Consider the following 15,797-nt stretch of genomic DNA (forward strand, 5'->3'; position numbering starts at 1 on the left):
GGCCGCGTGACGTCACCACAGTGCGCCCGGCTGCCGCGCGTGCTGTAGGCCGCGCCGGCGCTAGGCCAGCCGCGGCGGTCTCCACACCACGGGACCGGCGTCGCCCAGGCGCCTGAAGGTGAGCGCCAGCAGGGGGGGACGTGTCAGGGGAACCCGCGGCCATGACTCCGTCGCCGTCCGCAAAACGGGCGGGCACGCGAGCAGCACGCCTAGGTCTGTGCGGGTGAGCCATAGGCAGACCGATCTAGCTGAGGGGGCTTGCAATGATAGCCAGGGAATACCTCACTAAGAATCTCAACGCTGAACGGGGAGAGCACGACCACTCACCCCAAATTCAGCAGGCAGAAGAGGTAGATCCCTCCTCTTCCTGCCCTATTAAACATCAGCCCCTTTTGCCCAGCCTATGCCCCTATTGGTTGCTGAGTCACATGCTCCAGTGTGACACACTTAATGGGGGATGTTTAATCCACTCCATTTTTACTGCTGGCATTACGTTATTCTAATGTTAGTTATTGGGGTTAATAATAGCGTAGGAGCAAAAAATTAAAAATCTGCGATTTTAGCAGTTTTTATGCTTTTTTAACAAAAAATCAGAACCCAAAACGTTTAGGGGGTGTTTTGGCAAAACCCATCAGAACCCAAAACTCAAAATGTGAAAAGTGGCTGGTGCACATCCCTAATTTAAAGGAACTTGCACTATCCCTGTTGACTGCAGTTTACTTAGCTTCATCATGCTTTATATAAGGAAGTGGTAACGGAAATGTGCTGAATTTTCTGAGAAGTGAGCCCCAGTACGCTGGGGGAAGTTGTCAGTCTTGTGGAAGATGTTTCAGCATTCAGTTGTTTATTAGGGGACAAGCAATACCATACAACCAACTAAATGACATCGGCAACTCCGACGATTGGTAAACCCTAAGGATCTCTTTCTCCTTTTGCAGTTCATGCTTCTTACACTAATACGCTGACATACCCAGATACAAGATTTGTTCTGTAATGAACTGAATTGTTCAGTTATTCCCTTAACAGAGCAATGGATTTTCGAAAGGTACCGCCTTCCAATGAAGTGAGCACCTGGGGTCCTGAAACACTCAACGATTATTTCAGAATGGTAAATATTACATCTTTGTGCTGCGATCAAGTTTTTAAGCAATTCATATATACCAATAACCCTAAAAATAACAATATTTTCTTTTTTTATATTTAGTGCAACCTTAAAGATTGTCATAAACTCATTAAAAAGCAAGGGATTACCGGGAAAAGGTTTCTGGTAAGCTTGTACATCTTCATAGTAAATGCTATTTGTGAGAACGAATGTTAATCTAAGGTTCAAACTGTCTGAAGGAAAGAAAAGGTGGAAGAGAGAGATAAAATCAGCTTCTAACTGCACCGTTACAGGCTGTGTTTGAAAAATGTCAGGAGCCGGTCCATTGATATTTTATCTCTCTCCAAGCAGTGATAAATCTGCCCATAGTATTCTTAGAAAATCATTTGTTAATTTGGTTGACTTTCATAATGGTAACTATGTAATGTTATGTACAGTGGCCCTTATTCAGATCTGATCGCAAAACAAATTTGTTCTTAAAATGGGCAAAACCATGTGCACTGCAGGTGGGGCAGATGTAACATGTGCAGAGAGAGTTACATTTGGGTGGGGTGTGTTGAAACTGAAATCTACATTTGCAGTTTAAAAATAAAGCAGCCAGTATTTACCCTGCACAGAAACAAAATAACTCACCCAAATCTAACTCTCTCTGCAAATGTTACATCTGCCCCACCTGCAGTGCACATGGTTTTACCCATTTTGAGAACAAATTTATACTGCAATCAGATCTGAATAAGGGCCAGTATGTACAGTATATGTAAGCATTGTATATTAATTATTATATCTAGGTATAAATGTTGCTGTGTTGTCTCTAAACCTTCTTTCTAAGACTTCATTGCAACAGAGAAGAGTGTCATACAGTACATTTAGGCCCCTATTCTTATTCACTCGCAAAGGCAAATTCCTTCTAAAATGGACAAAACAATGTGCACTGCAGGTGGGGCAGATGTAACTTGTGCATAGAGAATTAGATTTGGGTGGGGTTTTACTTCAAAGTGAGATCTACATTGCAGTGTAACAATAAAGCAGCCAGTATTTTTCCTGCACAGAAACAAAATAACTCACCCAAATCTAAATCTCTCTGCACATGTTACAGGACCTCAGATATGTATGTCGCTACAGCTACAGACCTGGTGGCTGCGGGAAGGTGGGGGGGGGGGTCCCATGACATCACTGGAGTGATCACAAACTCATGTGCAACTGAATACACCTTCATAGCTTATATGCTAGAATGCAAAATATTGACTGCTAGGGTAGCTCTATGGTTAAGGAGCCTGGCTACAGCATATTTCTCTACGTACATGATTGCAGCTGAAGGCAGATACTTCTCCCGAAAATGGCCATGGCAAGTTCTCTGCATTACAGTTCCCATTATAAATGCGATCACTAAAGGTGCCCATACACATTACAATCATTGTATACAATATCGCATCTCATTGCATCTCGGTTTTGCGATGAGATGAGATCTAGTACAAAAAGTATGTGCAGCACATTCTTTTTGTACTAGATCTCATCTCATCGCAAAACTGAGATGCGATGAGATGCGATATTGTATACAATGATTGTAATGTGTATGGGCACCTTTAGGCACTTGGCACATGCACAGTGTGATGATAGCACATGCTCAGTCTGCCAGTAATCACTCCCTTGCATGAATATCAGCATTCAGTGGTGTAGCTACTGTAAGGCAGACCCCTCTGCCGCTTGGGGGAGCAAGCGGCAGCAGGATCTGTGTGGGCACTGTGCGCCGACACCCGCCGCTGCCCACTGGCTGATCACTGGAGAAAAAGTCAGCCGCGGCACGGGCATGGCCATGACACAGACAAATCCCCACTGATTCAATTGAACTGTACACAGATCCGGCTATTAGCTACTGTGTACAGGATGGGTGGGTGGGTGACTAGGGGCAGCCTGGGACACGTTGGAGGAGAAGCAGCAGTCTGCTGGTCTCTCTGCCTCTCTCCTGCTTCTCCGTTATGCGTGTGACGTCATCACGCCACACGCTGGGGAAACACGCTGGAGAGGAGCCGGGAAGCCACCAGAGAGGGAGCAGACAGACAGTCCCACCCAGTCCAATCCTCACACATGTTATTGTTATAATAGAGGTGTGTTTTTGTCTTAGCAAAATGCCATGGGGGGAGCGCCACAAATTTTTTGGCTGGGGAGAGCAAAATTTATAGTTACGCCATGTTTTTGACCAATTTTGTTCATTTTGACCCTTCTGAAAGATATTGATCAAAATATCTTTCAGTGTGTATCATAGGTGTGCACACAGAGGGTGCCAGGGGTGCACAGGCACCTCCTAATGACTGGCATCCCCGGCACAATTGCAGCACCTCCTAATGACCGGCAGCGGCAGTGCCCCCTCTCCCGGCCGGCTAGCAGTACCTGCGCTGGGTTGCTGGCCTGGCTGGGCTCCTCCAGCAGCAGTCAGCACGAGTCGAGTGTTCAAAAGGGGGCGTGGCCACGGGGGTCCGTGATTAGGTCATGCCCCTGCCTTTTCCTGTGCCCGGGTAGACCACACTGCAGCTGCAGCGGCCCTGCCTACTGTTCTGCCACTGTGGCAGGCTCTCAGGCTGGCTCCTGGCTGAAGCCTGAAGGTAATGTGTGCACTGCAGAGACTGGGGAGTGTGACATTTATTGTGTGGGAGTGGGCTGTGTGTGAGAATGTAGTGAGGGGAACAGGGGGCCTGATTCAGGATCACTCACTAAGCAACAATCTTTTGCTGCTTAGCAAGTAGAACACCGCCCGCAAATAACTGTGAAAACTGTAATGTCCCTGCTGTATTGTTACCTGCCTGGCTGATGCGGTGACCAGTGGCGCAGCTGATGGCTGCCTAGGTGCTGTGCAGCTCAGCACGTATGTGTGCCCTGTGTGATAACCGTACTGTCCCTGCTGTATTAACCATACTGTCCCTGCTGTATTATCTTATCCACGGCGCCACTGGTCGCCGCAACAGCCAGACACGGCTGTTGCGGCGACCAGTGGCGCCGTGGATAAGAATTTTTTTTTCTTTGGTTGCCTAGGCTCTGTGCTGCTCGACAGGTACGTGTTCCCTGTGTGATAACTGTACCGTCTCAGCCTATATTGTTCCCCACCCGGGGGTCCAGTGGCTCAGCGAATATATGTTCCCTGCATCTATATACCTCAGGGTACATCTAGCGTTTACATATAATACAAATATAAGTCACTATGCACTGTGTAATATGAATATGGGTCACTATGTGCTAATATTAGTCACTATGCACTGTGTAATGTGAATATGGGTCACTACACTCTGTGTAATGTGAATATTGGTCACTACGTGTGAGTATTGGTCACTGCGCACTGTATAATATGAATATGGGTCACTACGCACTATGTAATGTGACTATGGGTCACTATGTATGAATATTAGTCACTATGCGCTGTGTAATGTGACTATGGGTCACTATGTGCGAATATTGGTCACTGTGCTGTGTAATGTGAAAATGGGTCACTACGTGTGAATATTGGTCACTGCGCGCTCTATAATGTGAATATTAGTCACTGCGTGCTGTATAATGTGAATATTGGTCACTGCGCACTGTATAATGTGAGTATGGGTCACTGCGCGCTGTATAATATAAATATGGGTCACTACGCGCTGTGTAATGTGAATATCGGTCACTAATGCGAATATTGGTCAGTACATGCTGTGTAATGTGAATTTGGGTCACTACATACTGTGTAATGTGAATATGGGTCACTGCACACTGCGTATAGTGATTATGGGTCACTACATGCTGTGTAATGTGAATATGGGTCACCTCGCAGCCATTTTCCCAGTGGTCTTTACCGCTGCTCTGCCGGACCGATGATGAGGTGAGTAGAATTAAATGGGTGAAGGGTGTACAGCGTGTGGGGCCCCCAGCAACACTTATGTGGCATCATATGTAATAGCTATTATTACAATGTGTGGTATAATATGTAATGGGCATTATGGAATGTGTACTGGGCATTATTGCCTAATGTGCAATGGGCATCACAGTGTCAGGTGTAATGTGTAATGGGCATCACGGTGTGAGATGTAATGGGCATCGTGGTCTGGGTCAATGTGTAAGGGGCATCATGGTGTGAGGTGTAATGTGTAATGGGCAGCACAGTGTGAGGTGCAACATGTAATGGGCATCACAGTGTGAGGTGCAACGTGTAACGGGCTTCACAGTGTGAGGTGTAACGGGCATGACGGTGTGAGTCACAACGTGTAATGGGCATTACGGTGTGTGGCGTAATATGTAAAGGGACTTACAGTTTGTGGTGTAATGGGAATTACAGTGTTTGGTATAATGTGTGTGACATATCGTGTATTGGTCATTATGGCATGTGGGTTTGTGACGTGTATTAGGCAATACAGTGTGAGTTTTTGGCACGCGCCTTCAGCGCACACTGTCCCTATTATCCCTATTTTACAAAAATTCGTCAAGCCCTGGCATAATGTGGAATGTCCATTACTGTGTGTGGCATTATGTTTGATGGGCATTATGGTCTGTGGTATTATGTGTATTGGGCATTATGCTGGGTGGCATTAGGTGTAATGGGCATTACTGTGTGCGGCATTATGTGTGATAGGCATTACGGTGTGTGGCATTATGTGTAATGGGCATTATGATGAGTGGCATTATGTGTAATGGGCATTATGGGGTGTGGCATTATGTGTAATGGCCATTACAGTGTACATTTTTGCAGCGCGCCTTTGGCACGCACTTTCCCTGTTTCTCGTGTGTGATGTGGGAATGATTAATTCTGAAGCCCATATACATAAATAAGTCACCTTCTATTTAGTTTGCATTGATGCCCAGTAGGCGTGATGGACATGCCCAGTCGGCTTTGATGGACATGCCCAGTAGGTGTGATGAACACGCTCCTCCAATGGTGCACCCCCTAATAAAATGGGCTACGCACACCTATGGTGTGTATGCAACGAATGACGAATGATGATGCGCGTACCCGCCAGTTGTTCCTCAAGGCTGTTCGTCAACTGTGCATGCAGCTCAATTTGGATATCTAGAAACTGTAGCTAGATTGTTTGTCGTTTGTCAGGGGAAGGGGGGTGCGGGGGGGTGGGTCTCTGGCTGTTTGTGACAGCTATCTGCAGTAGGGCAGAGTCTGTAGACCAGGGGTGGCCAAACCTGTCCTCAAGATCTACTAATGGTGCAGGTTTTCCAGGCAACCTGTGGATCTATAGTAGGAATGAATGCAGCAGGTTTGAATATGTGACTGTTAGTATTGACTACAGCTGTGCACCAGCTAGGTGATCTGGAAAACATGGACCATTGGTAGATCTCGAGGACCGGTTTGGCCACCCCTGCTGTAGACAGATTCACTCCAACTGCGTGTGAGGTACAGTGGGAAATAAATTTTACTGCATATGCCAGTACTACTGTAGGCTGTGCTGGAGGGGATTCTGTGAATATGTGACTGCCTAGGGGGGGTCTCTGTTTGTTTGTGACTGGCTGCTATGTCTGCATTAGACTCATAGGGTGACATTTAATGAGATGCGAAAATGTGATTTGTGCAATTTTTTTCGCACATTTTCCCAAATTTGCATATTTAATGAGATGCGAAAAATGGCAAAAACCACTGATTTTGCTGCAAAATCGCACATTCTGTAAGTAGGATTTTTAGTCGCGCCAGAACTTGCATCTAGATGTTTTCCCATTGAAAAGGAAAATTGGGAAATGTGTCTAAAATTCGCCACATACTGTATCTAGACCAGGTTCTGAAAGGCGAATTGGCCAGAACCCTGCACTGATGATTGAGATCTGTGCATGTTCCTGTGTAAAAAAATGTGTAAACGTGTTCTTGTTTTTTTAAATAAAAATGGCGTGGGGTCCCCCCTCCTGAGCATAACCAGCCCTGGGCTCATTGAGCAGGACCTGGTTCCAAAAATACGGGGTCAAAAAGCGTAGGGGTCCCCCGTATTTTGAAACCAGCACTGGGCTCCAACAGCCCACGGTGTCATGCCACAGCCACTTTTTACATGCGGGGGAGGTCTGCTGGCACTTGTAGTTCACCTGCATAAAGCAATGTTAAGGAATGTGTGATTTAACCTTATCAGGCCGGCGTCCACTGGCCACGGACATCGGTGACAGCCCCGGGCTTCAGCCCTGGACGGGTGAAGCCTGGGGGGAACCCCTTTATTGGGGGGGTCCCCACTCCTCCAGCTACCCCGTCCAAGGCTAACCAGCCACGGTGCTCATGACCTTATATAAAATGTGTCCCCCGGCTGTGGCATGACACCACGGGCTGTTGGAGCCTGGTGCTGGTTTCAAAATACGGGGGACCCCCAGATTTTTTGTCCCCCGTATTTTTGGAACCAGGACCGGTCCAGGAGTTCGGGGCTGTTTTCAGAAATACGGGGGACCCCTACGCTTTTTGTCCCCCGTATTTTTGGAACCAGATCCGGCTCAATGAGCCCAGGGGTGGTTATGCTCAGGAGGGGGGACCTCACACCATTTTGTTTTTAACACAAATTCTCACATTTTCTCAAATTCGCACATTTTGATGCCTAAAAATAGCACATTTTCATGACTAAAATTCGCCCATTATCGTACTTTATCACCCTTTTTTACCCGCAATACACACCTCATTAAATATGCGAATTCGGATCAAAAAATGCGATTTTAAAAAGTGGGATAATGGGCGAATTTGAAAATGACTAAAAATCGCATTCTATTAAATGTCACCCATAGACTCACTGGGGGAAATTTACTAAAGGAAATTTGTAAAAAATAGGTGTATTTGTATCCAGAAATACACTTATTTTTGACAATTACTATCCCAAAAGAACGGCAATTCGTATTCGTATTGATGTGCTATCAATACGGATACGAATTGCCGTATTTTCGGGATAGTAAATGTCAAAAATAACGGTATTTCTGGATACAAATACACCTATTTTTTACAAATTTCCTTTAGTAAATCTCCCCCACTGTGACAACTCAGATCCCCCTCCAGCTCAGCCCCTCAATAGGCAGACATGTCCCATACAGACCTACAGTATTCAGATTCTGAATGTCTGACATATCTGCCTATGCCGGGGGGGAGTGTGTTTACTATTTAGAAACCCCCCTTTTAAAATCCTGTGTTTGCCACTGCACAGTCACAGTGAATCATGTGACTGTTACACAAATGTGACTTTATGTGGAGGAACTTATTTGGAAAAGTGTTGCTTGCGTCTTGAGTCATAGGATGACATACTTGGAACTTGAAAGTGACGATGTTGGACGGAGAACAGTTATTTTGCTTATTACTTCATGATCATAGAGCTTATATTAAAATAGGAATACCTGGATTCTGGGCTTGTAATAAGGTGCATTACAGGGGCAAACGCAGGATTTTCAGAAGGGGGTTTCCAGAGGGGCGGGGCAAAGCATGGAGATGGACACTTAGGTGACCCAGTATATGCCGGGTCAGTTAAAGTATTATAGATAGACCAAATGTATATAAATAATAATAATATAAACATACAGGGGCGTCAACAGCAGTGTAGACCTCTGGGCATAGCAATGTATTGGGGCATCTACCGATCCTCCAGCGGTAGGGGTGGGGGAAGCTTTGATGTCCCGCGGGTGGTAGGGGGTATTATATCAACCACTCAGCATGTAGGGCCTGGATCAGTCATTTCCACTAATTACCCCTTTACTGCACAGATGCCCTGAATGAAGGGGCCCTGATACATAACTTCCAGGGTGGTAGAGGATGTTTAATATGCAGTGGAGGGGTGATAGTGGAGTGGGCTTATTATTCATATTTTCTGGTGGGAGGACAGCTTGCTTGAATGCAGATATCTCCAGTTCCCAGAAATAGATTTCTTAGATTTTAATGGAATTAAAACCTAGAGAATCCCACCTACCAAATGGTACTGGGGACTAGCAGGGCCGGATTTGTGCCTAGGCCCGTGAGGCACCGGCCTCAGGGCGGCACCAATTAAGGGCGGCAGGCAGGCTGACATTCTGTTAAATGGCACAGCAGGTGGGCAGCGGCGAGGGACAAGTGACGCCGCCGCAGACATGAATTATCATATGTCGGCGGCAGCGCCGCTTGTCACCCACCACTGCCCACCCACTCTGCCATGCACATTACATCACCGCTAGTGTCTGGGTCCGACGGTCCCCCTGCACGTCCGGAAATGGCTCAGGCTCACTGCTGCCGGCTCCCGCCTATTGGCTACTCTACACACACACAGTCTATTGGCTGCTGTGTATCCAGCAGCTGAGCTGAATGGTGTGCAGATCCTCCCTGCGCTCAGTCAGTCACAGTGTGTGAGCCGGAGAGAGACTGACGGAGACACTGTGCTAATCACTGTACTAATAAGTGCCTTCCTCCCTCCGGGTCCTCCGTACAATGAGCAGTCCAGAGTGCTTAAAAAAATATTAAGGTGGACTACAGTTAAATTTTTATGAAATATATAAATAACAATGTATATACATATATGATTACATTAAAATAGGGGTAGGGGGGGGGGGGGGGGCACAAAAATGTTGTGCCTAGGGGCGGCCTGGCCCCTAAATTCGCCCCTGGGGACTAGGGGATCAGAGTTCAGAAGGCAGAGCAATCTGCCAACGAGTATATAAAACTACATACCAGGTGTGTGGAGCTGGAGCAGTAACCAACTGCTGGAAGGCTGATATCTCTGGGTTGATATCTCTGGTTCTGGGAACAGTAGAGACAAGTTACTAGTTTCCATCAAAGGGGGAGAGTCCCAGCTTTTGGAATATACCCTTAGAAAAACTCTAAGTCAGAAAGAACCTGAAATATCTGACTGGAAATAGCAATTAACAGGCTTGGATGGGGACCACTGCTTTGAAGTCAGATATCTCCGGTTCCCAAGGGCCGATTTTTTAAATTCTTGTATCTAGGGACCTTAGACTCCTGTGGGGGGTTTCTGGGTACTCAGAAACCCCCCCTGCGTGCGCTAATGCATTACTGTCTGGGCCTAATCAAACACAATAACATTAAAATAACATATTAAGGTACTTGTGTATTTTGGCGGCGCCCATCGCATCGCATACCATAAGGCATGCGATGGTATGCAATGCGACGCGATATCGCGCTATACTGTACAATGTCATACAATTTTATGAAAAGGTCGGAGGACGCGTACTGCCGCCCCTCGCGGGCTCGCTGCACTCGCCACGCTTCGGGTTCACGTTTATAGTGGGGGGGTGGCGTGGGGGTGCATTTCACATTGTAAGCACCCATTAGGGTGCTTAAAAGCACCCTTTATGGTGCTTATACGATCTTTCATCGCATAGGGGGCAAACATCGCGTCGCATCGCATCACATGCCATGCGATGCATGCCATGCAATGCGACGCGATGAAAACATTGCGCGATGAACATCGGGGGCACCGCTATAATACACAAGTATCCATATTTATTTAAAAAGTATAAATTTTCAGGTGGCCACTTTATACAAAATAACAAAATCAACAACATAAACAATGTATCACTAATCTACTCTACTGTGTAGCAAAAGGTGCCCATATTCAGTGCGATGAACTCCATGCTTTTAGTATTCGATTGCATACCATCTAGTACAAAAAACATACAATGTGCTACAGCAGCGTGTTATTGTACTAGATACGGTGCAATCTAGTACACAGACTTTATGTGTTGTGTAATGGGAAGTGCACGGGGGGCGCTCATCTCATCGCACTGCCCCACCGGCTGCTTTCTGCCGGCTCCTCATGGGGGAACGGGAGCTGGGAGCCTTTTTCATTACTGTAGATGTACATATTTACTAAGTAGGACAGCTTACAGGGACATTCGAGGTGGCACGTGAGACATTACAGTGGGAATATTTTGCAGTTACTTGCAAGGCTGACAGTACCAACATAAGCATTCAAGTGCTGCCCCCAAACATGTGCTGCCCCTAGGCATATGCCTCACATGCCTAAGGGAAAATTCACCACTGTGCCCAATATAGGCTTTGCTGTTTGTATCGTTCTGAGAAAAAAAGAATTATCATTAAATAACTAAATGTCATTAGTAAAGAACATTAAAACAAACGTCTTCAATACAAGTGTTCCATAAGAATTATCTGAACGTACAATGTATTCTATCAGGGGCATCCTAGGAGAGGAGGAGGCCTGTTTGCAGCCTCCTCCAGCCGGGCCCCACCCTCTCTGCTTGGAGCAGTAGGATCTGAGCACAAGAACGCACAGACCCTAATGTACATGCATGGACTGCTGGAATAATGGTGCGGCGCTGTGGAGTGTGAGCATTAGAGCACTCAGAGTCCACTGTGTATGCGCCAATCACTGGAAAAATGCCCACCGCATTCCTTTTCCCGCTGGACTCCACTGGTAAGGATTACAGAATCATTATAGATACGCCACTGTATCCTATATAGAAAAAGGAAAATCAAAAATAAAAAGAGAAGGGGGAGGAATAAACAGGGGTAGGAGGTGGGGGAAGGTCATGCACGCCATGGTAATGGCCATCTATTCATTAGAATATTGTGCTGGATGGTCTTGAAGCGGTATTCTGTTTTCATACCACTGTGTTAATATAAAACAATAATGTACTTGCTTATTAGGTGTGTATTTTAAAGTCAAGAACATTTGTAACACTAAGCGCTGCTGGGTGGATGTTAAGGTGCATACACACTGTACAATTTTTTTGACCAATTTGGTTGAAAGACATTTCCATTGAACCCAGTGTCCTGGACGAAAGATGTTGACAAAAGATATTGTCAACAAACAAACGATGAATGATGATGCGCATACCCGCCAGTTGTTCATCAAGATTGTTCGTCAACTGTGCATGCAGCTCAATTTGAATATCTTTCAAAAAGAGCCTATAAACTGTAGCTAGATCTATCTTCTTTTGTCTGTCGTCAATATATTTTGTCAACATCTTTAGTCCAGGACACTGGGTTCAATGGAAATGTCTTTCAACCAAATTGGTCAAAAAAATTGTACAGTGTGTATGCACCCTTAGTCTCTAAAGCAGGGGTGGGGAACCTTTTTTGTGCCAAGGGCCGTTTGTATGGGGAAAAAATCCTTCAGGGGCCATAAGTAAAAATTTCTCTTACAAATTGTCCTGCTGCAGCCGTCCCACGCTGAATAACAGTCTCCGGCTGCTGTTGATTAAGAGGAATCTTGCGAGAACTACCGACCTCTCGCGAGAATTACCCTGTACTTGACTCCTGGCAAAGCCACTGGGCGGGTGGGAGGGCCACTCAGACCGACTACGGGGGCCGCATATGGCCCCCGGGCCTGAGGTTCCCCACCCCTGCTCTAAAGTAACAGTTGCTGATCAAAATGACTGGACACATTTGTTTAAAATTCAATCTTTATATATCAACAAGTTAAAAATAAACATACATATAACAAGACTTATGGTGTGTGCACACGGGGGCGATATGCCATGCTATGCGAGTCCCGATGCGATCACATTGCATCGGGACTCGGCATGCTAGAGGGGCACAATTTAGACTATATAGTGCAGATTTGCACTATATATTCTTGCCTGCCCTCTCTATTTCACTGCCGATTTGCGCTCACACGGTAGCGATGTGGCTTCCGATGTTCACTATATCGGCAACATCGGAAGCCATATCTTACCGTCTGTACACACCATAAAAGTTATTTTTAACTTGTTGATATATAAAGATTGAATTTTAAACAAATGTGTCCAGTGTCATTTTGATCAGCAACTGTTACTCAGAGACTAACATCCACCCAGCAGCACTTAGTGTTACAAATGTTCTTGTGTTTTTCCCTATTTTTTGTGAGCAAAGGCTAGCTCACACAACACGAGCAGCAGCAGGTGGATAAATAATATATGACACTCATTTTTAACCTCTAACGCATATTAGAGCGCCAGGTACTGTGATCCGCCTGTCACCCTAGGTTCCAGTTCGTTTCACAACACATTGTGTATTTTAAAGTGTCAATAAAGCTTGCCCATATAGAATAGAAGTGTTTTTTTTTTCCTTATGAAGAGATGATTCAATCCAGTCCATTCTAAAGACGTAAAAATAACTTAAGCATGGATAATGATAGGGGAGTGGAGTGGATCCATTGTTGCAGAATACATTTTTTAGCTATTGAAGAAAGAATGATTCATCCTTTTATACAGCCCTTAGATATATGCATTTTTCCTGGATGATATCCCAATATTGTCCATTCTGGTGTCAGCGGGAGATAAATCATGTAATGCAAAGAATTTGAACTCAATCCATTTTTTTTAAAATAACAATACAACCCACAAGCAGATATATAATAATGCATCTGTATTAGAACTTTTTGGACACATTGGTGTATTGGTTATGCCAATCCTGTTTTCGCGTTTTTACTGCATTTTTCATTTGATACATCACAGACACAGGGGTAGATTTATTATAGCAGTTCCTGCTTCGCCTCCGTAGCGAGGCGAAGCAGGAGGGGACAGCAACAAGATCTACTAAGATCTTGCCACCGAAGCGGGGGGAGCGCTAACTCCCCCCTCCGGCGATGTCCCCTCCAGCTGACAACGCGTCAGTTAACACTGACACGCTGTCTCCTTCCCCCCGGCCGGCTGGACTGCGCATGCGCGGGATCTCGCTACTCACGCGAGATACCAGTGCAGCTCAGAGCCAGCAGCAGGGACAGCGTTGTCCCTGCTGTAGGCATAGGGCATCGCCATCTGCAGCTGTCGAAGACGATAGCTGCAGGCGGCGGAACGGTCAGCGATGCTGACTGTTCATAAATCAGGCAGGAGGTAGGCGTGCCCTATGAAATATCGTAGCTGCGCTATGCCTCCTGCCCCACACCGCCACATGTTATACAACCACTCGGCGGGTGTCTTAGATCAGGGGAAGCGCTATCCCCTGCTTTAGCGCATGGGGATAGCGCAGATTCCCCTGATAGCAAGTTAATAAATCTGCCCCTTAGTAAGATAATCAGTTATGTTAAATCAGGGAAGGATAATTGCTGATAGTATAATAAAAGCAGGTCATCTCTCTATAAGTAAATCCTTCTGATAAAAAAACACCATTTATTTATTTATTAACAGTTATTTATATATCGCATACATATTCCGCAGCGCTTTACAGAGAATTTTTGAACATTCACATCAGTCCCTGCCCCAGTAAAGCTGACAATCTATATTCTCTACCAGGGCTTAAAGTGGTCTTGGAGAGGTGGTGGAACTCATTTCCACTTGAGTACCAGGAAGAGCGGACCATATGTGGAGTATAACCATAGAGCCACCAGGAACTTAGGAAGAGGAGGTGGCTCCATCTTGTTGACTCTAATGCCACCTGAATCACCTATTAACATGGGTGGTGGAACATGCTTTTCTGTAGAACTTACTGTGCAAGGCCGTGGTGGAGGTGAAACTTGTTCCACCTCCAGTTATAGGTGGTGGAACTCAGTTCCACCCCGTTCCCCCCACACTTTTACCACATGTACACAAGCACACATTAATTCTGGGGTTAATTTTTGTTGTGAGCCACCTAACCTAAATATATTTTGGAAGTTTGGTAGGTGATCTAGGTCGCCCTGCGCACCCCTCTATGCAGCCCTGGAATAATTCTGGGTGTTTTCCAGGACACCCCAATATGAACTGGTAGAGAATTTTTTTTTTTTTAAATTCCTTGGGCGCAAACAGGTAACAGGTATTTTATTGGTAGAACGGTAAAACCATCACATTAAAACATAGAACATCAAAGACAAAAAACATGAACAATTTCCTCTCACCCAGTGTAGGTGGTGGAGCCACAGATGGCAAAAGCAGAGTGTCCCAAAAAAAGATACACCCTGCAGGCTCCACAGGCTTAGCACTGGGCTGAGTCCTTAGGTAATAGCAGCAGTCTTGGTCCAAAGCGTTTCGAGTCTTTAGGACTCTTTATCAAGGCTAATGAAAGTTTCTGAAATGCTGCTTTTTATGGTAGAAAAATGCGGGAAAAAGAGTGGGCGGGATAGGTGTCCGGGTACCTGGACCTCCCCGGAAGTTAATGTTCATTGGTAGTTCAGTGTGTTTCCATGGAGAGTGTTCTCTTCTATTTGCGGAGAATGCCGCGACCTCACTTCCGGTTTCCGGAGGTGCGGGCGGCGGAAGTGAGAAAATGTAAAGACCACTTGGAAATATCGAGACTCTGAAACCATGTTGGCAAAAAAAGAGATGGAATGGATTTTTAGACTAAAAACCCTGGTCCCCCATGGTCTCAATAAGGATTTTGAGTTAAAGTGGTTTTTATGATTCTAGAAAGATAATACTTTGCTAGTATAGTGTTGTGCTTGGAGAAAGTCACAAGATATTAAGTAGTCATATTGTCTATTCCAGTTTTCTCAAACTCGGTCCTAAGGACTCCACACAGTTCACGTTTTCCAGGTCACCTGACAGGTGCACTTATTACTGACTAACACATTTTAAAAGATCTACAGGTGGGGAACTAATTATTTCACTTGATTCTGTGAGGAGACCTGCTAAACATGCACTGTGTGGGTTCCTGAGGACCGACTTTGAGAACGTGGTCTATGCGCTTGCTCAAATTTTAAAGGACTTTCTAAATTAGAGTCTGAAAAATATCTGATTGTGTAAAGCACCAAAGTCCCATCTGCAAAAAGGATTTGCCGCAAGCCCATCCTGAAAATTATTATTACCCATCAGAAGGAGATGTAGTGAATAAGAGGGATGAATATTACATTTGTTACGTATAGAATGCCATGTTGGGCATATA

At 45.5% G+C, this 15,797-nt stretch overlaps 1 protein-coding gene across 1 annotated transcript in view; it reads left to right on the top strand.

Annotated features, from left to right (window-relative positions):
- The first annotated feature begins 377 nt into the window (after positions 1-377).
- LCP2 (lymphocyte cytosolic protein 2) overlaps positions 378-15,797 on the top strand; it is a 103,896-nt gene continuing 88,476 nt past the window's right edge. Inside the window, exons 1-3 of the mRNA XM_083181777.1 lie at positions 378-905; positions 1,027-1,108; positions 1,205-1,267. Coding sequence (XP_083037903.1) covers positions 1,031-1,108; positions 1,205-1,267 — 141 coding nt within the window. The 5' untranslated portion in view covers positions 378-905; positions 1,027-1,030. The remainder of the gene's footprint in view (positions 906-1,026; positions 1,109-1,204; positions 1,268-15,797) is intronic.

Source organism: Crinia signifera, chromosome 4, assembly GCF_055691185.1.
Source record: "Crinia signifera chromosome 4, ASM5569118v1, whole genome shotgun sequence".
Classification (NCBI taxonomy): domain Eukaryota; kingdom Metazoa; phylum Chordata; class Amphibia; order Anura; family Myobatrachidae; genus Crinia; species Crinia signifera.